At 39.4% G+C, this 21,167-nt stretch overlaps 1 protein-coding gene across 1 annotated transcript; it reads left to right on the plus strand.

Annotated features, from left to right (window-relative positions):
• Positions 1-3,236: 3,236 nt before the first annotated feature.
• LOC101606017 (UDP-glucuronosyltransferase 2A3-like) lies at positions 3,237-21,061 on the plus strand. Its single transcript, XM_004665367.2, has 6 exons — positions 3,237-3,974; positions 11,994-12,142; positions 15,681-15,812; positions 18,471-18,558; positions 18,977-19,196; positions 19,659-21,061. Exons 1-6 carry the CDS (start codon positions 3,254-3,256, stop codon positions 19,936-19,938), a joined length of 1,590 nt encoding a protein of 529 aa, XP_004665424.2. The 5' UTR covers positions 3,237-3,253; the 3' UTR covers positions 19,939-21,061.
• The last annotated feature ends 106 nt before the right edge of the window (positions 21,062-21,167 follow it).

The raw sequence follows: 21,167 nt of genomic DNA on the forward strand, positions 1-21,167 counted from the left end.
ACACCTGGAGTTAATAATAATAATAATCAACATTAAAAAATATTTTTAAAAAGTGAAAGTAGAACTTGTGAGGAAGCCTCAGTTTTTCATACTTCCTTATCCCTAGAGTTTGCTGCATAGCCTGTCAAGAAACAGCTCAAGTTTTGTTAAGCATTATGCCTCAGGATACCTGTATTTATTTTTTGAGGAAAGTTTGTTGATAATTATTTTCTTCCAATATTAAAAGATGAATAGTAGGGACTGGAGAGATAGTCAGCATTTAAAGGCACTTACTCACAAAACCTGACCACCCACGTTTAATTCCACCATACCTACATAAAGCCAGATGCACAAAGTGGCTCATGAATCTGAAGCTATTTTGCACTAGCAAGAGGCTCATGAGAGTGTGCACGCTCTCTCTCTCTCTCTCTCTCTCTCTCTTTATCAGTGTGTCAAATAAAAGATATTTCTAATTTGAAAAAATAAATTTTAAAATAATTTTATATTTCATCCAGAAATTTTTAATGTTTTACTTTACTAGGTAAGACACCTATTCTTTTAAATGAATCCTATTGCACAAAGAGATAAGAAAATAACAGGTTTTTCGTTAGTAATATCTATATTTGGGAACTGATGTAAAAAGTTCCAAGTGGTATATTCCTTGGCTCTTTCTTTACATGAAATATTTTATAACATCTCATAAACATTATCATATCTATTGTTTCTAGACTACTTGTCATATTTTAAAAGACTTTATCCTCTGAGATAACCATGTTAATATTTTCTTCATAAACTTAGTTGATCCTGTCATATATTCTTTGTTTCTGACTCCTGTTGTTTTGTGTTCTATCAGCAACTACAGATATTACACCAGTCACACTTACATAATGTGACATAATCCTCTAAACTTTTCTGGTAGTTTAGGTTCACATCTCAGTGAGGACATATACTGGACCTTCTCATTTGCAAACCAAAGATAATTTAAAAATTTGAAATTACAATTTTCTTTCTCAAAAATGTTGTGGCTGGATATGATCTTTGATATACCTTATTTCACACTACATCACTGAACATGTATTAGTATTCTATTTCAAAAGATACTTTTCAACTTGGTAAATGACCTATTCTTAGACATATTTAAAGATTATTTTGCTATTCCCTTCCACCAACCAGATATATTTATTCTAATTTGTGCTTCACGTATTTGCTACGCAAATAGATCTCATCATACTCTCGTTTGTGAAACTATAAACTGAGATTTCACTTTGTTGAGTTTTTTAGGATCTGGGTTCTCCTCTGTTTTCTCTGCCATATATAAAGTAAAACATATTTTCCAACCAAGAGGGACAGCAGCTTGGGTTAAAAGGGGCTGTGCAAAGTTATTTGAGAGACTTTTCAAGAGACTCTTCTTCTCCACAGAATAGTAGGGGCTTCTTTCTGAAGTCTGTGACTATTCTGGCCATGGAATTTTGACTTGTTTCTCAGTACCAGATAGGAGTTCTGTCCCACTGAGTGGGCCTCATGTCTAATCAGAGAACAGTTGGTTACCTGCAGAAGCTGTGTGCCACTACTGCACATGTGTGTGCTTGTCTGGCTGGTTGATTCTGTAGTCCCCGGGGTCTTCTGCTTATGCTTATTCAAGTTGTTGGTGACTGTTGTCCTCCAACAGCTCCCGAAGGGCTTTCCACCAGTATGAGGGCTAGGTAAATCCTCTTATTCACTGGAAGTTTCCTTTCATATCCTAAGTGCTAAGTGCTCTTCCAAGAAGGATTCACTGGTGGAGGATGGCCCTTGCAGTGGCTGTGTATCCATAAAGAGTTTGCCCTTGCTGACCTGGCTACTTGGCTGGTGAGGATGTCTACCCTGTTGCTGACATCATTCACAGACGTCATCAGAACCTGGCTCCTTTAGCCTTCCAACATGGAGCTAAGACCAGTGGCTGTCCAGGATTCTGACCACCATTCAATGAGCAATTGGTACTGCTGAATCAACCAGCCTCATGAATCCAGCAGCAACCAGGTTTTCAAATACTGCAGCCCAGACTGCCATTGGTGGACTTCCCAACATACATTCTGTAAGCCAATGGAATGAAATTCTTTATAACAGAGGTTGAGACTGTTCCCCTAGAAAGCCTTAACACACTGTTTATCACACAACTTTGCTTTTTCTATTGAGAAATTAAAATAAAATAAAATAAAATAAAAAATAAACATATTGCAAATGAATCATATACCCATTTGTTTATTACCTTATGTCTCCTCTCCTCTGTCCCCATTACAGGGAAGGTTCTCCTCCCTGGGGTTATCTGTAATCACGGTGAGGTCCTGAATGTGCCAGTCAGTCTCTGTGCATTGGTGGGACAATGCACTGTTTCTTATACTCAAGTGAGATGTCTGTGTCTGGAGTTCATTTCTATGGCTGGAGACCCTGGCATGCCCATTTTGTCTCTGCTTCTGTTTCACACACTCTCTGCCATAGGTAAAATATTTAAAAAGAGGTTAATTTTAATCCCCATCACATAAAAGAGACAGTATCTTTCTCTGAGGTTCTGACACAGGGTAACCATATGAGATATGAAGAATATTTCTGTTTTTTTTACAATGTTTTTTCAATGTACTAGTGTGTAACCAATCATAATTAAAATGTCTCATCATAATATTGCCACCCATATTGTCAATAAACTTGTCCCATCGAATATCTCATACAATTTTATGTTATTTAAATAGGTTCTCCTATTATATTAAGAAATTACTAGATTTAAAAATCCACTTTTTAGCCAGGCATGGTGGTGCATGCCTTTAATCCCAATACTTGAGAGGCAGAGGTAGGGAGGATCACCATGAGTTTGAGGCCACTCTGAGACTACGTAGTGAATTCCAGGTCAGCCAGGGCTAGAGCGAGACTGGACCTCAAAACAAACAAACAAACAAACCCACCCACTTTTTGCCTTTTTAAACTGTATAAAGTAAATCAAAAAACTAAATCCAAGTCATCACAAATATTTCAATGGCTTTAATCTCTTAAGTATTATCCTAAAGTTGCTCTGCCTAGACAAGGGCACTTACAGTTATCTGTCCACTTCTGTGCTTTCAAAAATGAAAGTTGATGTTTGGTGTCATTTTCATCTAAGTTGTTACCTATCCAGTAAAGAATTACCTTGTTCACCAATGTGCTTTCATAACTCTGGAAGTTAATGTTTGATTTCCTTTTCATTTAAACTGTTACCTGCCAAGTAAACACTTCACCTCTGCAGAGCAGTGTGGAGAGACGCCTCATGGGGCCTGAGAAACGGGCTGTGGCGATTTTACTTCTGCAGCTCTGCTGTGTTGGCTGTGGGCTGTGTGGCAGGGTCCTGGTATGGCCCTGTGAATGGAGCCACTGGCTCAACATTAAGACTATTCTTGAGGAACTGACAGAGAGAGGGCATGAGGTGACGGTTCTGACTGCGCACAATATCCTGAAGGGTCACAGCAAACATTCTGAAATGAACTTTGAGGCAATTCCTCAGCCAAATGAGAACAAACTGACCGAAGAAAAATTTGATGTGCTTCTAGAACCAATACTAAATGTCATGCCAACTTTGTCACTTTGGCAAAAGACAATAAAATTGCAAGAGTTCATGTTTAAAATAACTGAGCAATTTGAAATTCTCTGTAGGAGTGCAGTTTACAATGAGACTTTCATGAGGAAGCTGCAAGAGTCCAAGTACGACGTGATGGTGATAGACCCTGTGATTCCCTGTGGGGAGCTGGTGGCCGAGTTGCTTCAGATACCGTTCGTGAACACGCTGCGGCTCAGCATGGGAAGCACCATCGAGAAATACTGTGGCCAGCTTCCAGTGCCTCTGTCCTATGTTCCTGTCAGTATGGGAGAGCTGACTGACAGAATGACCTTCACAGAGAGAGTGAAAAATGTATTACTTTCAGGTTTCTTTGACTTTTGGATCCAGCAATATGACTATGAGTTTTGGAACAAGTTTTACAGTGAAGTATTAGGTAAGTGAATCTCCTTTTACATAGTAAATTGTTTGCCAAAAGGCACTTTGAAAGTTCAAGAAATGTCTAGAAAAAATAAAGTCATTTTAGCAAATGATTTTTATATAAATCTCTATGAGTGGATAACCAAAAATATTTATTAATAATTCTCAAAGGAAAGAAGACAGCACTTGCTTTACCCAGATTATACTCTGTTTATACCTAAATTTTTCTATGATGATTTGAAGTTAAATCGCTTTTGCTCAAAACAAAGAAAAACTACACAAAATTAAAGATCAGTCTAACAAGTGTTTACTTTTTTCTCAATACAGAAAGGATACTTTTCAGCACATTAAATTGTTTTTCTAAGACAGTCAAGCTCTTACTGACAAAGAAGGTACCATTTGTTACAACAATAAGAAAAAAAATGCCCTGACTTATTTCAGTCATAAACTGAAATATATCCTGTTTCAGGAGGAGGTTATATTTGGCATATAATTTACTTTATCTTAATTTCTCCCATGAATTTATTCTTTAAATTTACAGTGTCATCTTGTCATGTCAGGGTAGCTGCCATGTTGTGTCATGAATTAGGAATGGAGCACCATTATCTCTGTGTGAATGGCTTTTTCATAGAATGTTACAGTGAAATGTTTTCTAGGATGGTTCTTACTTCAGAGAATGTAATACAGATCTGAAAACACAAAAGATTATTTCCTAAGACCTTGAAAGATAGCAAAATTTTACTTCATTGCTAACATTCACTCACTATTTGCAATCTCTTGTGTATTTTGTATTGAATTATTTATGTGGCTTTGCAATTTGACATACAGTTTTCCCCTGAATCTGTCAGGCTTCTACTCCAACTGTTCATGAAACTCTAGAAGAAACAATAAATAAGAAACCAAAGTTCAGTCTGAGTAGTAAAATATTAATTGGCTTAACATTCAGATTGTGAGAGTTAGGTAGGGTTGTGAGAACTAAATGATATATATGGGTAAATTTTAAAATGGCATTTTCTTTTCTTCTACCTCTGGAAGTTAGAAATCCAACATCAAGGGTTACTAGTGCAATTTCCTTTGAGGGCTTACTTCCTGGTCTTGTAGATGGCTATGTTCTTATGCTTCACAGAGCCGCATCTCTGCACCAGAGCATCCAGAGGCACAGCAGCCATATTGGCTTAGGGTTACACCTTTCAATTCATCAACCCAAATTGCATTGAAAGTCTCTGTCCACAAACATAATCAGGCTTCAACATGTGGATTTTGGAAAAACACAACTTATTGTCTAATTATGATTTTCTAGTAAATACCTATTTTCTATAACAAATACATTAAAATGATGGGATTGGGCTTGAGGGATTGCTTAGTGGTTAAGGCATGTGCCTGCAAAGCCAAAGGACCCAGGTTTGATTCCCCAGGACCCACATTAGCCAGATGCACAAAGGGATGTGCGTGTCTGGAGTTTCCGTGGCTGGAGGCCCTGGCACGCCCATTTGCCCTCTTTCTCTCTCTGTCTCCCCCTCTTTCTCTGTCAAATAAATAAATAAATATAAAATATTTTAAAATGGTGGGATGAGCTGGAGGGATGGCTTAGCAGTTAAGGTGCTTGACTACAAAACATAAGGACCCAGGTTTTGTTCCCCAGGACCCACATAAGCCAGTTACACAATGTAGTGCATGCATCTTGAGTTTGTTCGCAGTGACTAGAGGCCCTGGTGTGCCTAATCTGTCTGTCTTTCTTTCCCACCCACCCTCTCTCCTTGCAAATTAATAAATAAATATTTAAAAATGTAATAATAAAGTTTTAAAAGCTGAATGAAAAGATAGCTCAGTGTTTAAAGACACTTGCTTGAAAAGCCTGCTGATCTTGGTTCATTACCCAGTACTTATGTAAAGCCAGATGCACAAAGTGGTACATGAATGTGGAGTTTGTTTGCAGTCCAAGAGGTCTTTGTGCACTCACTCATTCCTGCTCTCTGTCTGTCTATCTATGTATCTATCTCTATCCATCACTTTTTTATTGCAAATAAATATAAATAATCATTATATTTATATATAGTTTTAAATTTATACAATATTGGTTTTAAAGTAAATATTTTTACGCTGACCTTAGTTTAACACTAATTTAAAATTATTTATGTAATTTTTTTGGAGAGACAGAGGAAGAGAGAAGCAGATGTAGAGAGAAAATGGGTGTCCCAGGGCCTCTAGACACCAGAAAAATAATCCAGACACATGTGCCATATTGTATGTGTGGCTTTTCATGGGTACTTGATTATCAAACCTGGGTTCTTTGGCTTTTCAGGCAAATGCTTTAACAGATAAGCAATTTCTTAAGCCCTTAAACTCTTTTTAATTTTTTTCTATTTATTTATTTATTATATACACTGTGTTTAAGCCATGTTGGTGCCATCGTTAGCCTCTTCCCTGTACACCCCCTAATGCAGGGACCCTCCTTGTTGGGGAATGTGGGTTGTGCATTGTAGGGTTAGCCATTAGTTAGTTGTGGGGAAGAGGCCATGTCTCTGTGCATAATGAACCAACATGTGCCTCTAACAATTTTTCCACCCCCTCTTCTGCAAATTTCGCTGAGCCATGTTGGTTTGTTTTCGGTCTACTTCAGTGATGAGGTCTTGGGAGCTTCTGTGTCTCTGGATCTCTGGTTTGATAGGAGTTGAGTGTCCTCTGTGTCTATCTCCTTCATTCTTGTGAGGGTACCAGGTTCACCAAGAAAGCAGAACTCTTACTCATTTCCCCAATTAATCTTGGTTTCAGCTGGGGCCCTGGTGAGGTGTGATGGGCTGATTCTCTCCTCAGGATCTGCGTCCATCTTAAAAACAGAAGCAGGTTCTCTAATGGAGAGTGAAGTAAGCACCAGATAAATGGGATAACCATTATTATTTTAGAGAGAATTTAATAGGTGTAGACCTTTTTATAGCCTACAATTGGTGGGAGCTTGATAGTCAAGAGCAGGCTCATTTTTTGGATATGGTTTTGACTTGTTTCCCAGCTCTAGCTATGGGTCCTTTTCCAAGGAGTGGATCAGTTAGCTAAATAAAGAGCAGTTGGTTACCCACCATGGCTGTATGCTGCTGTTGCACCTGTGTGAGCATCACGTCAGGTTGTTTGCTACTGAGCAGCTTAGACCAGAGTTGCTTGGGCAGTTGTTGGCCATTTTCTTCCAGTCGCTCTTGTAGCACCTTCAGGCACTAGACGAGCTGACTGTCTGGGGACTGACTCTCTTCCAGATTGCAGCCATATCTCTCCATGTTCTGTACCAGCAGAATATGGTGTCTTTGGCAGTAGGGTCTTACCACTAACCTTTGGTGTGTCATCAAGTACTCTGACAGAAATCTGTCTTCTTTTGGGAAACCTTGAAGGTCTCTCTGATCAACAGCTCATTGTAGATGTTAATCACATGCTAGTATTGGGAGTTACAGACCAATGCCAAGGAAAAGAAGGAAGAAAAAGATAGGTAATATAAAAGAGATAGACAGAGGAGGGAGGGAGAGAAATAGAGAAGAGAGAAAGAGAAAGAGAGAAGGAAAGAAAGAAAGGAAGGAAGGAAGGAAGGAAGGAAGGAAGGAAGGAAGGAAGGAAGAAAGAAAGAAAGAAAGAAAGAAAGAAAGAAAGAAAGAAAGAAAGAAAGAAGGAAGGAAGGAAGGAAGGAAGGAAGGAAGGAAAGAAAGAAAGAAAGATGACAAGATTAAGGTCAGTCTTCATCATACCCTCTTCAGGGCCCTGTGATTTAGGTATTCCCATTAAGGACTTGAAGGTTCAACCGTTTAGTTTGTCTTTTAGTATGTAGAATTTTATGGTACTATTGCCATTTGGGTCCATTTTGGTGTCCCCCAATGCCAACCCCCACTCTTACCCTCCCTTCAGACCCCATCTCCCCTATTGTCTGGTCTTCAAGATTCTTATCAGATATGCCAGAATTTCAGGTAGATTCAAGTCAGGAGCCACAGATGAGTGAGACTATGCAACAATTATCTTTCTTCGATTGGGTAAGTTCACTGAGAATGATCTGTTCCAGGTTTGACCATTTTTCTTCAAATTTTATTGTGTCATTTTTCCTTACTGCTGTGTAGAATTCTATCATGTAGATATACCACATCTTGGTTATCCATTTGTCTAATAATGGACATCTGGGTTGATTCCAGCTCTTAGCTGTTATAAATTGAGCATCTATAAACATGGTTGAGCAAATCGCTCTGAACTTAGGCAAAGAGCTTTTAGGGTAGATGCCCAGTGAAAGAATAACTCGGTCTGTTGGTAACTCTACAGTCAACTGTTTTAGGAGTCTCTTTGTTTCTTTCCATAGTGATTACACCATCATACATTCCAACAAAACCCCAGTATCTCAGGAACTTAAACAATCATTCGACCATTGGGATCTCATGAAGTTGAAAAGTTTCTTCACAGACCAACATACAATAAGCAGAGCCAATAGATTACCCACAGAATGGGGGAAATTTTTTCTGGCTATACAACTGACAGAGGCCTAATTTCTAGATTCTACAAAGAACTCAAAAACCTAAACAATAAAAAGTCAAACAGTTCATTCACAAAATGGGGCAAAGAACTGGACAGGGAGTTCTCAGAGGAAGAAATACAAATGGCAAACAAACACTTAAGAAAATGTTCATCATCCCTAATCATCAGGGGAATGCAACTTAAAACAGCTATGAGATTCCACCTTACCCCAGTAAGGATAGTAAACATTAAAAATCAAATGAGGGCTGGAGAGATGGCTTAGTGGTTAAGCGCTTGCCTGTGAAACCTAAGGACCTCTGTTCAAGGCTTGATTCTCCAGGACCCACATTAGCCAGATGCACAAGGGGGTGCATACATCTGGAGGTTGTGTGCAGTGGCTAGAGGCCCTGGCATGCCCATTCTCTCTCTCTCCCTCTCTCTCTATTTCCCTCCCTCCCTCCCTCCCTCCCTCCCTCCCTCCCTCCCTCCCTCCCTCCCTCCCTCCCTCCCTCCCTCTTCTCTGTCGCTCTCAAATAAATAAAGAAATAAACAAAAAAAATCAAATGAAAACAAATGCTGGTGATAATGTGGAGAAATAGGAACCCTCACTCACTTTTTAAATTTTCTTATTGACAACGTCTATACTTACAGACAATAAACCATGATATTTCCCTCCCCTCCTCTACTTTCCCCTTCCCAGCTATACTTTCCATCATATCCCCTCCTTCTATCCATTATTCTCTCTTTTATTTTGATGTCATAATCTTTTTCTCATATTGTGAAGGCATTGTGAGGTCATGGGTATCCAGGCCAATTTATGTCTGGACAGTTTCATTGTAAGGAGTAGTACCCTTCCTTTGGCAAATGCACTACATCTTTATTATCCATTCACCTGCTGAGAGACATCTAAGCTGGTTCCATTTCCTAGCTATTGTGAATAAAGCAGCAATAAATTTGGTTGTGCCAATATCTCTAAGGTAGTGAGAAGAGTCATTAGGATATATGTCTAGGAGTGCTATAGCTGGATCATATGGGAAATCTACTTTTAGCTGTCTCTGGAACCTCCACACTGATTTCCACGATGGCTGTACCAGACTACATTCCCACCAACAGTGTAGAAGGGTCCCCTCTTGTCCACATCCTCTCCAACATTTCTTGTCATTTGTTTTCTTGATGATAGACATTCTGACATGAGTGAGATGGAATATCAAAGTAGTTTTAATCTGCATTTCCCTGATGGCTAAGGATATAGAACATTTTTTAGATGTTTATATGCTATCTGTATTTCTTCCTTTGAGAAGTCTCTATGTAGTTCCATAACACTTTTTTTTTTCTTTTTGGTTTTTCAAGGTAGGGTTTCACTGTAGCCCAGGCTGACCTGAAATTCACTATGGAGTCTCAGGGTGGTCTCAAACTCGCAGTGATCCCCCCACCTCTGCCTCCTGAGTGCTGGGATTAAAGGTATGTGCCACCACACCCAGCTCATAACCCATTTTTTAATTAGTTTTTTTTTAAATTTCTTGTTGTTTTATTTTTTGAATTTTTTGTATATTCTGGATATTAATCCTCTGTCAGACATATAACTGGCAAAGGTTTTCTCCCATTCTGTAGGTTGTCTCTTCACTCTATTCACAAGGTTATTTTCTGTATAAAAGCTTTGCAACTTCATGAGATCCCAGTGGTTGTTTAGTGGTTTTATTTCCTGAACAATAGGAGTTATTTTCAGAAAGTCATTCCCTATGCCAATATGTTGAAGGGTTTTGCCTACCTTTTCATCTAGCAGTTTCAGAGTTTCAGGTCTGATATTAAGGTCCCTGGTCCATTTGGACTGGATTTTTGTACATAGAGAAAGACAAGGTTCTATTTTCATCCTTCTACATATAGATATCCAATTTTCCCAGCACCACTTGTTGAAGACTGTCTTTTCTCCAGTGAATAATTTTAGCATTTTTTAATGAAAAATAAGATGGCTATAGATGCTTGGATTAATATCTGAGTCCTCAATTCTGTTTCATTGATCTACATGTCTGTCTTTGTGCCAGTACCATGCTGTTTTTGTTACTGTGGCTTTGTAATATAGCTTAAAATTGGGTATGGTGATACCATCAGCCTTATTTTTGTTACTCAAAATTATTTTGGTTATTCGAAGCTTTTTGTGCATCCAAATAAATTTTAAAATTGTTCTATTTCTGTGAAGAATGCCATTGGAATTTTAATGGGGATTGTATTAAGTGTATAGATTTCTTTTGGTAAGATTGACATTTTCACAATATTGATTCTTCCAATCCAAGAACATGGGATGTCTCTCCATTTCCTATTGTCTTCTGGAATTTCTTGCTTGAGTGTTTTAAAGTTCTCATTGTAAAGATCCTTCACTTCCTTAATTAGGTTTATTCCAAGGTACCACATACACACACATATCCCCCCCAATATATATATATATATATGTGTGTGTGTGTGTGTGTGTGTATACATATATATGTATGTATATATATATACCAATTGTGAATAGGAGAGATTCCCTGATTTCATTCTCCACATATCTGTTGCTAGTTTATAGGAAAGCTACTGATTTATGTGTGTTTATTTTGTATCCTGCTATGTTGCTAAAAGTGTTTATCAGCTCTAACAGTTTGTTGTGGATTCTTTAGGAGCTTTTATGTATAGAATCATATCATCTGCAAATAACGATAATTTGATGTCTTCCTTTCTAATTTGTATCTCTTTTATGAGTGTCTCTTGCCTTATTATGGAATGCTGAGGCTTAGAATGAGATATTGGGAAAACCGCAGTGTCTCTCACCCCAATTTAAGTTGTCTAGGGTGTGAGTTAATCAGGGATTCCTTGTGGGGAAATTAATGACAAATAAATTTAAGGAATTGATTTTGACTCATGTAACAAAGATACACTGGGTTTGTTGAGACTTTAACATAATGTGTGTAACAGAGGACATAACAAGACAGAAAAACAATATATTTCTTCCTGGGTAAACACTGGAAACAGTCGAGAGTTGGCAAGAATCTTAAGTGATAGAAGTAATATATCTTCTGAAATGTACTTAAAGGAATAAAGACTGTAAAGTTTATCAGTAATTATGGGTATACTAAAACTTTTGATTTGTTGTTATTAAATACTAACATATTACTTTCAGCTCCCTGTGCTTCAAACCCTCATTGCCTCTGTTACCAGCGTCCTTCCTCCTATCCTTTTAATGCTTATCGCGGACACGTGACGTATGTCTATTAATAGACATCTAGATAGGACAAGTATCCTATAGGACTTAAAATATCACCTGAGTTGCTTATAAAGAATCCCTGGGCTGGGCATTGTGGCGCACTCCTTTAATCCCAGAACTTGGGAGGCAGAGGTAGGTGGATCGCCATGAGTTTGAGGTCACCCTAAGATTGCATAGTGAATTCCAGGTCAGCCTGGGCTACAGTGAGCCCCTACCTCGAAAAAAAAACCACAAAACAAAATGAAAAAAGAATCATTGGTACATTTTTCCTCAGTAAATCTGTGTTCGTGGTAATGTACCCCACCTAACATCCTGTATGCTCTTCAGGGAGACCCACTACATTATGCGAGACTGTGGGCAAAGCTGAGATTTGGCTAATCCGGACGTACTGGGATTTCGAGTTTCCTCGTCCATACTTACCCAATTTTGACTTTGTGGGAGGACTGCACTGCAAACCTGCCAAACCATTACCTAAAGTAAGTTGGAAATGGTGGAGATTTGGGGCAATTTGTAATAAAATACCTGAATTCTTTTCAAAGGTTACAGCTTTAGTTACAGTGTGTTGCTGAAAATCCTCACTCTGATAGGAGTTTGTTTTTTTTTTTTTCTTTTAATCTCATCATAAGTTAGTCTTTTACAGGTCATATTGGATCCCTTGGGGTTGTTTGAGCATTCCAGCTGAAGAATAAAATGATTGAGGTTTTGTGTTGAAAGTGTCTATGAGTCTGTAGTGTGGATACTGGTATGGAAGAAGGGAAGCCAGAGCAACAGAGGTCACCAAGAAAGAGGCTATAGTCTTCCTGCAGCCCGACAGAGCCATGCACAGGCATGTCAGCCTAAGTGCTTGATAAAGAAACAGGTCTTGGGCTGGAGAGATGGCTTAGTGGTTAAGACACTTGTCTGTGAAGCCTAAAGACCCAGGTTCGATTCCCCAGGACCCACATAAGCCAAATGCACAAGGTGGAGCACACATCTGAAGTATGCTTATAATGGCTAGAGGCCCAGGTGTACCCCATCCTCATATGGAGAGAGAGAGGTATATATATATATATACACTTTATGAGTGAGAGAAATATGTACTGTGGCCAGATACAATCGAAAATACTCTCATACATTGATGGAGGGGATTTTTCGACAGTGCTGACCTCTACTGTCATAGGAACAGTCAGTGATTTTTGAAAAGCCCCTTTGAGTTGATGATGAGTTTAGCTTTTAACCTATTTACTTTAAGGAATCTGATCAATTTTTAGGTATTGCTAGAAGACATTTGGACAAATTCATCAGACAGCATTTGATACACAGTAAGAATTATCATAATTTATAGAATAAAATAGACTAAAATATATTAATTTTTTCATGAGGACAATGTCATGATTTTTTGGAGTGAAAAAATTCTGGAGTCCTATAGCAGAATCTTTATTTATTAATTTATGTGTACTAATGGTCATATATGTGCAGCTGTGTGTGTGTGTGTGTGTGCGCACATGTGCACAGGTATGTATCTGGAGACCAGAGGTCAATGTCATGTGTTTTCCTCAGTTATTCTCCATCCTAGTCTTTGAGACAGGATAGTCCCACTAACCAGCTAGCCATGAAGATCTGGCTGTCTCTGCCTCCTGATGCTTTGACTACAGGTGCAAGAACCCAGTTGGCATTTATAGGCGTGTTGAGATCATCCCCAATTCTGCATGCTTGTGAGACAAGAATTTTACTGAAAGAGTCATCTCCCCAGCCCCATGTTGCAGGATATTTGAAGAATGAATTTGGAATGCCATGAATAGAGAAAAGTAAAGGTTGAGAACCCTAATAAGATGATAGATAAACATGATGAGTACACTATTTCTTTATCAGTGGAAAGTAAGGAGACAAACAATCCTTTACTTGGTTTGGAAGCCTAAGATCACAAACCCTGTAGAAGGTTGCTGGTTCAATGGTATTCCCAGGAGAATTTTTGATTTCTATCTAAGCCATGTACAGCAAATATAAAATATGATTGTTATTTTATTTATTAATTTTTACTATTTTAATGTGTGTACACAAGTATATGGTATAGAATGAGTCCCTGAATGTATAGGTACACACAGATGCATACACTCTCTGGGCATGCCTGTGGAAGCCAGAGAAGTGTGTCTTGGCTCTTCCTTTCTCAGTCTTCTGCCTTATTTCCTTGAGACAGGGTCTCTCTTTGAACCTGGTGCTATCCATTTTTTGTCCATTCAAGACTGGCTGTGGCAACTAAGCCCCAGTGACCTTCCTGTCTGTCTGGGCTCAGTGCTGTGTAGCCCAACCTGGCCTTTTACGTGTATGCTAATGATCTAACTCTGGTCCTCTTGCTTGTAGAGTAAATGCTGTTATACACTAAGCCATCTTTCCATATTTAAAATTTAATTTTAGCATTCTGAATATGCTGAACTTATCAGTTAAGTTCTAACTTTCAGCATGCTATTAAGGTTGTTGTAGCCAGGCGAGGTGGCTCACGCCTTTAATCCCAGCACTCGAGAGGCAGAGGTAGGAGGATCGCCATGAGTTCGAGGCCACCCTGAGACTCCATAGTGAATTCCAGGTCAGCCTGGGCTAGAGTGAAACTCTAACTCTAAAATCAAAAAAAAAAAAAAAAAAAAAAAAGATTGTTGTATAAGAGGTTAATGATCAAATGTCTAAATAATAAACAAAAGACACATAGCATGCAGAGCTCACTAGGTAATTTGGCATCTGACACCACGATATGTATCTACTTATGCCTCTACCCACACAGAACTTCACAAAACAACTCAGACATACTTTATGAGAGGAAAAATTCACCTTGTTTATCAATGTAGACTTTCATTCATCAAATGAAGACCAGGCATGATTTTCCTACTTATTCTAGATATATCACAAAAGAAGCAATGAGACTCAGTCCACATCAATATTGTAATTATGTGTACTTAAACATAACAAATATCTTTTGGGGCATGTTTGTATCAAAGTGCAATCCCAGTACTTGAGAACAGGGTGCAGGAGAGACTTGAGTTTCAATATAAGCTGAACAACATACTGAGAGTCTGCTTCAAAAAAACAAAAAACAAGAGTCAAACAAGCATAGTGACATTTCTTGAGACTTTGGAAATATTCTCTTGATATTAAAGAAGCTGACAGTAGCAGTCTACTTAGCTTAAGATACTTATTCTCTATATTTTTCTGCTCATCAATTGACAAATGTAATAATTCAGAAGCCATAAAGAACACAGGACTCATATATAGAAAGTAGACTTCACATAAATTATGACGTGGTAAGACTCACTTTCACTAATTTCAGTGCGCAATTTGGAAAACCAAGAACTCAGGTAGTCTTATTTGCATAGGAATTTATCATTTAATTTCTTCTGTAAGGCTCAAATTAACAGATCACAACTAGAGTCAGAGTTTAGGGGACTTAATGCATGCAGAGAGCAATAAACAATGTTTAAAAAATGCCTTTTAAGAGGAGGATATTGCCAGCTATTTTAGTCTGAAATGCATTACCATATTACCATTCCTAACAATTTTTTTCTAAGTATACGAAAATAAAAGGGTCATCCTTGAGAATAAAAGTCTTGAATGTGTATTTCATGGGAAGGAAGGTGATTCCATTATTGAGTTTTGTTGCATGATCATTTTAAAAGCCTACCTTGGTACTCTCTTAAGTTACCATCCATTGATTACTTTCGCAAATTTCTGAACAACGTTGTCTTAATTGTGAAAACCAAACCTGCAGAACAGCAATTCCAGAAGGATCAGAGCTTCTTCCCCTACTGCCTGCTCTCTCCTCTTTTGTCTTGGTGCCACCTTTGTTCTCATGTGTATTTTAGGCCAGTTTCAGAGACGTTTACTCTTATGGAGAATAGCAGGTTTCACATGTCTGGAGACAGACCTAGTCTCCAAATTTCTCTGACACATCTTTTAAGTTTTCCCACCTGGAACTATAAATAAACACTCCTCATCACGAAGATGATGCTTGCATGTTTCTCACACAAACTATGTTTATGTCTCTAGGAATTGGAAGAATTTGTCCAGAGCTCAGGGGAACATGGCATTGTGGTGTTTTCTCTGGGGTCCATGGTCAAAACCCTTCCAGAAGAAAAGGCCAATCTCTTTGCCTCTGCCCTCGCCCAGCTTCCCCAGAAGGTCAGTACAACCTCTGATTCTCAGAGCGGAGCAGCTTCTGACTGATGAGAAGGGTTCAGCCAATGCTGTTCTTTGCACACGGAAATTTAAATCTGTGGTCCGCTAAGCATAACTAAAGTCAACTTTAAATCGATATTAAAGAAATGAATGGTGTATTTAGGCATGTCTGATCATTTGCCTACTGAAGTATCATGGGAGCACATGATTTTGTTATCATTAACTTTAAGAGAATACAGACAAAAATCACTAGGCCATTTGACATCATGTGTCCAGCACTGACTGTAACCAGGAATTTTTGACATATGGTTCTAGCAGCAGAGTCCAGGAAAGAGGGAGGTTATAAACATAGAGCAGAGAGACATCACGCTTTAAAAAGCACTATAAATCTCTGAGTTTCGGGCCAGGAGTGGTGGCGCACACCTTTGATCCCAGCACTCACGAGGCAGAGGTAGGAGGATCACCATGAGTTCGAGGCTACCCTGAGACTACAGAGTAAATTCCAAGTCAGCTGGAACTAGAGTGAAACCCTACCTTGAAAAAACAATTCTGAGTTTCATCAGGACTTTATGAAAGAGGAGTTTCCGTAGAAGTGTAGGTATTTTATTGTTTCTAACTTAACTATTCTACAGTTAAAAAATAAATACTTAGGGGCTGGAGATGGCTTAGTGGTTTAGCGCTTGCCTGTGAAGCCTAAGGACCCCGGTTTGAGGCTCGATTCCCCAGGACCCACGTTAGCCAGATGCACAAGGGGGCGCACGCGTCTGGAGTTCGTCTGCAGTGGCTGGAGGCCCTGGTGCGCCCATTCTCTCTCTCTCTCTCTCTCTCTCTCTCTGCCTCTTTCTCTCTCTGTCTGTCACTCTCAAACAAATAAATAAAAAATTTTTTAAAAATTTAAAAAAAATAAATACTTAGGTATTATTTCAAAGTAATATGCATCTTCTAATTTATGGCATTCAATTTATCTTGATGTGTGTCATTATAATTCTACATTTTTACCCTCCATATGCTGCTGTTCATGAAGTATGCTGATTCTTTTCTAAAATTTTTTTTAATTATTTTGTTTTATTTGAAAGAGAGAAAGAAGCAGATAGTGAGAGAAATGGGCACGCCAGGGCTTTTAGCTGCTGCAAATGCACTCTAGACACATGGTCACCTTATACATCTGTCTTATGTGGGTTCCGGGGATTCGAACCTGAATACTTTGGCACTGCAGGCAAAAGCCTTAACCACTAAGCAATCTCTCTGGGCCTGCTAAGATTCTTTATACTGTGCCTTGGTTAGTGCACATAAAATTGTGTGAAGTAGAGATTTCCACTTCGGCATCTGTGTTGGCTTGACTCAGATGTCCCCATTAACTCATGTGTTCTGAATGCATGGGACCAGATGGTGACTATTTGAGAGAATGTAGCCTGGCTGGAGGACATGTGTTGTGGGGGCCACCTGAGGGGTGTGACAGCCAGCTCAGTCTTGCTAGAGCTTGGCTCACTCTCCTGCTGCCGTTTTCCACATGTGGTGGTAGAAGTGATGTCCAGCGTCTTCTTATGCCAAGCTTTCCACTGTCATCATGGAGCTTCCCCTCAAGGCTATTTGTGAAGTAAACACTTCTTCCTATCAGCTGCCCAAGGTCAGGCTGTTTAATCTCAAAACAAGAAGATAACTTGAACAGCATCTCAAAGCTTTGGGTGTTTATTTCTGTAGTTTTGCCTTGTACATTGCCATTTTGTATTTGGCGTTTGTCTCATAACGCCCACCCCCCACAAAACAATGTTATGCAAAAATTGTTAAAATCATAACAAAGTTCTTTATTTAAAAGTGGAATATAGTGAAACTTTACCTAATACTCTACCACAAGAGAAGAAGAAGGAGAAAGGGTGAGATGTAAGAGGAGGAAGAGGTGAGCTGGATGAAGGAGAACATGGAAGCAGAGAGGGAATAAGAAAGAAAAGAGGGAGGGCTGGAGAGATGGCGTAGTGGTTAAGCACTTGCCTGTGAAGCCTAAGGACCCCGGTTTGAGGCTCGATTCCCCAGTACCCACGTTACCCAGATGCACAAGGGGGCGCACACATCTGGAGTTCGTTTGCAGTGGCTGGAGGCCCTGGCATGCCCATTCTCTCTCTCTCTCTCTCTCTCTCTCTCTCTCTGCCTCTTTCTCTCTCTATCACTCTCAAATAAATAAATAAAAATGAAAAAAAAAAAGAAAGAAAAGAGGGAGGCAGATAAAAAAGAAGTGGGGAGGAAAACCAAGAGTTAACCAATATACAAATGAATAAATAAATTAATTAAAATCATCACCAAATTGAAGCTAGTTATAGCTTTATAAAATTTATATGTGAAGCATGATGGTTTCGGTTACTGAATCACATGAAATATACCATAAAGTCTTTAATCCCTGTGTTCTTACTTATTCAGCCAGCCCTAGTAATGTTCTGCTGCTTTACCAAAGGAACAGTGCTGACACTGTGAGGAACAGGCAGGGGCGACCTACTGCGCGCTACCGCGCCCTACTCTGCACCTCAGTGCTCACAGACTGCCTCGTAAAGCCTCATCCAAATTCACCGCGAGGTCGGCAGGCTATGCCCATGCAAGATAGTTCTCCACCCTTTAACACACCCCCACTTTGAGTTTTTGCTTGCAGAATCACAGCATTGTTCTTCACAGGTTTTGTGGAGATACAGAGGACCGAAACCAGCCACACTGGGATCCAATACTCGGCTTTTTGATTGGCTCCCCCAGAACGACCTTCTAGGTAAGACCGCAAGGCAAGCAACACTTGGTTTAAGTAACTGCCTAACATCAAGTGAGTTAAACATATTTAATTAGTAGAGCTCCACACTTCACTTTCACTTTTAGGTCAGATATTGTTAAACAGTTAGCCATTAAGGTTACAGATACATCCTTCCGCAGCTCACTTAAACCATCTTCACTGAAGACCCTCATCACATTTCAAGTTGCCATCAGATGCCCCAGCTCAGTAATAACCTCCCAGACCATGCACTTCCCGCCTCCTTCCTGTGGGATGTCAGGGTAGCTTTGTCCCCCACTTGCTCAGCGTTTGCAGGAAACATTGTCTCCTACTGTTGGTTTTTGCCCTCTTCTGCCTCTGAAAGTCTACCACTGTGATAACTTGAAATCCATACCTACTTATAACTCTCCCCCCAAACTAGGACACCCCAAAACCAGAGCTTTCATCACCCACGGTGGAACCAATGGGGTCTATGAAGCCATTTACCATGGGATCCCAATGGTGGGAGTCCCCATGTTCGCTGACCAGCCTGATAACATCGCTCACATGAAGGCCAAGGGAGCCGCCGTGGAGGTGAACCTGAACACCATGACAAGTGCAGACTTGCTGGGGGCCCTGAGGACAGTCATCAATGAGCCTTCGTGAGTGCTGTGGCTGGGAAGCCCTCCTTCCCTCTGATGAGGCTGTCCCTCATGCGAGAAGATTCCCAGCATCTCATGCCTTGCAGCTGGTTTATTGTACAATCGTGAGCTGAGACTAATGTATATATATGTGTAGGTATATATATGTATGTATATATATCCATAATTATTTTATACTTATTTTATTGCCAGCAATAGAAGTTATTTCCTGAAATTGAAAAAGAAAAAGAAACACTATACAAAGTTCAACTAGTCTGTAAGACTTGAAAATATCTTTCATTTGTATTTTCTACATACTTTTCCCTTTAACAACTCTGAAAATCAGTGTGACTGGCAAATTTTAAGCATATATTAATCTTTTATTCAACACCACTATGGCCCTTAACTTATATAACATATAACAAATATGGCATACCCACCTCCAATAGATAAGTAATTTCTTTGTATGTATTTGTCTTCCAGTTATAAAGAGAATGCCATGAGACTATCGAGAATTCACCATGACCAGCCAGTGAAACCCCTGGACCGCGCCGTCTTCTGGATCGAGTTTGTCATGCGTCACAAAGGGGCCAAGCACCTCCGGGTGGCAGCCCACGACCTCACCTGGTTCCAGTACCACTCTCTGGATGTGCTTGGGTTCCTGATGGCCTGTGTGGCCACTGCTATATTCTTGGTTGCAAAATGTTGTTTGTTTTCTTGTCAAAAACTTGGTAAGACAGGAAAGAAGAAAAAGAATGAATAGATCAAGAAAAAAAAAAAATTCTTCTAGGTTTGACAAAATCCTCAATAGGGCGATCCTATTGTTCCATCCACAATGAGCTCGTCAAACACACATTTTCATCTTATTTTCAAATAGCCATTGCTCTGTCTTAGCCTAGGATGAATACTGGAATTCAACACAATATTTATCTACTCTGTTCATTCTTCCTCTGTTAGTTCCCAGTTACCATTGTCCTCTCACCTTATCTGCAGAGAGGGACCACTAATTCTTAAATTTATTTTATACAAATTATTAATTTAAAATTTAAGCTGAAATGATATGATGGCCAACAGTATGATGCAGATGCTCAATGAATGGCATTGATGTTTGTAAGGATCTCACAAAGGTGGAAGTCACAACCCCTATAAATTCCACAGTAGAAGACACTCCCAAGAATGGGTGTGTTATGAGAAAATTCATGATTTTCTTTTCAAGTTCAGGTGAACTTTTCTGTTTCTCCAGTGTCACAGGCATGCAAGCATGAGTTCATAATGGATAAGGGATTACAGGGAAAAAGGCATGGAAATCTTTGCTAAGCTAATTTACAGAATCATGGTTTGTCTTTTCTCAATAAACACCCATCTCTGCCCTCTCATGGGAGGCTTTGGGCAGTGTATCAATGTAATAAAGAGATGATATCGTAATCAGCTTCATGTTGCTGATGTGAGCATCCAAGAAGACTTTTGATAAAAACTTTTGATAAAAACTATGGGGATCTTTAAAGTTTATCCAAGTTCAACTTGCTTGGAAGATGGTCATGAGTGTATGGCATCCAGGGGTGGAATGGGACAGTTTGACTGTGAATGTATGTCGCCTGTAGGCGTGGGAATTTTTGATTGAAGTCAAGCTTCCTGCTTAAATCTCCAGTAATGTGCCGGAGGAGGTGTTACTGGGGATGGATGCTGGAGTCACATCCTAAGATGTGTTTGGGGAGGATCTGATTCTAGCCCGAAGGTGTGGATGGAACAGTTTGAGCTCTGGCTCTTTGCATTTGTATTGGCTATTGAAGGCTTCTCTCATTTCGGATCTCTGTAAGTAAGTGGCTTCTGCCATCATTTATCGAAATTGGATTTTTAAGCTGAAATAAACTCCTTCTTCCCATAAACTGTGTTCTCTCCTCGTTTTTTACAAGCACTCATTTAAGAAAAGTCAGATCCTTGGCTTTGTAGCAGAAACACTTTCTAATCAAGCTAGTATGAATCAGAGGTGGT

This window comes from Jaculus jaculus, chromosome 11, assembly GCF_020740685.1.
Source record: "Jaculus jaculus isolate mJacJac1 chromosome 11, mJacJac1.mat.Y.cur, whole genome shotgun sequence".
NCBI classification, from domain to species: Eukaryota; Metazoa; Chordata; class Mammalia; order Rodentia; family Dipodidae; genus Jaculus; species Jaculus jaculus.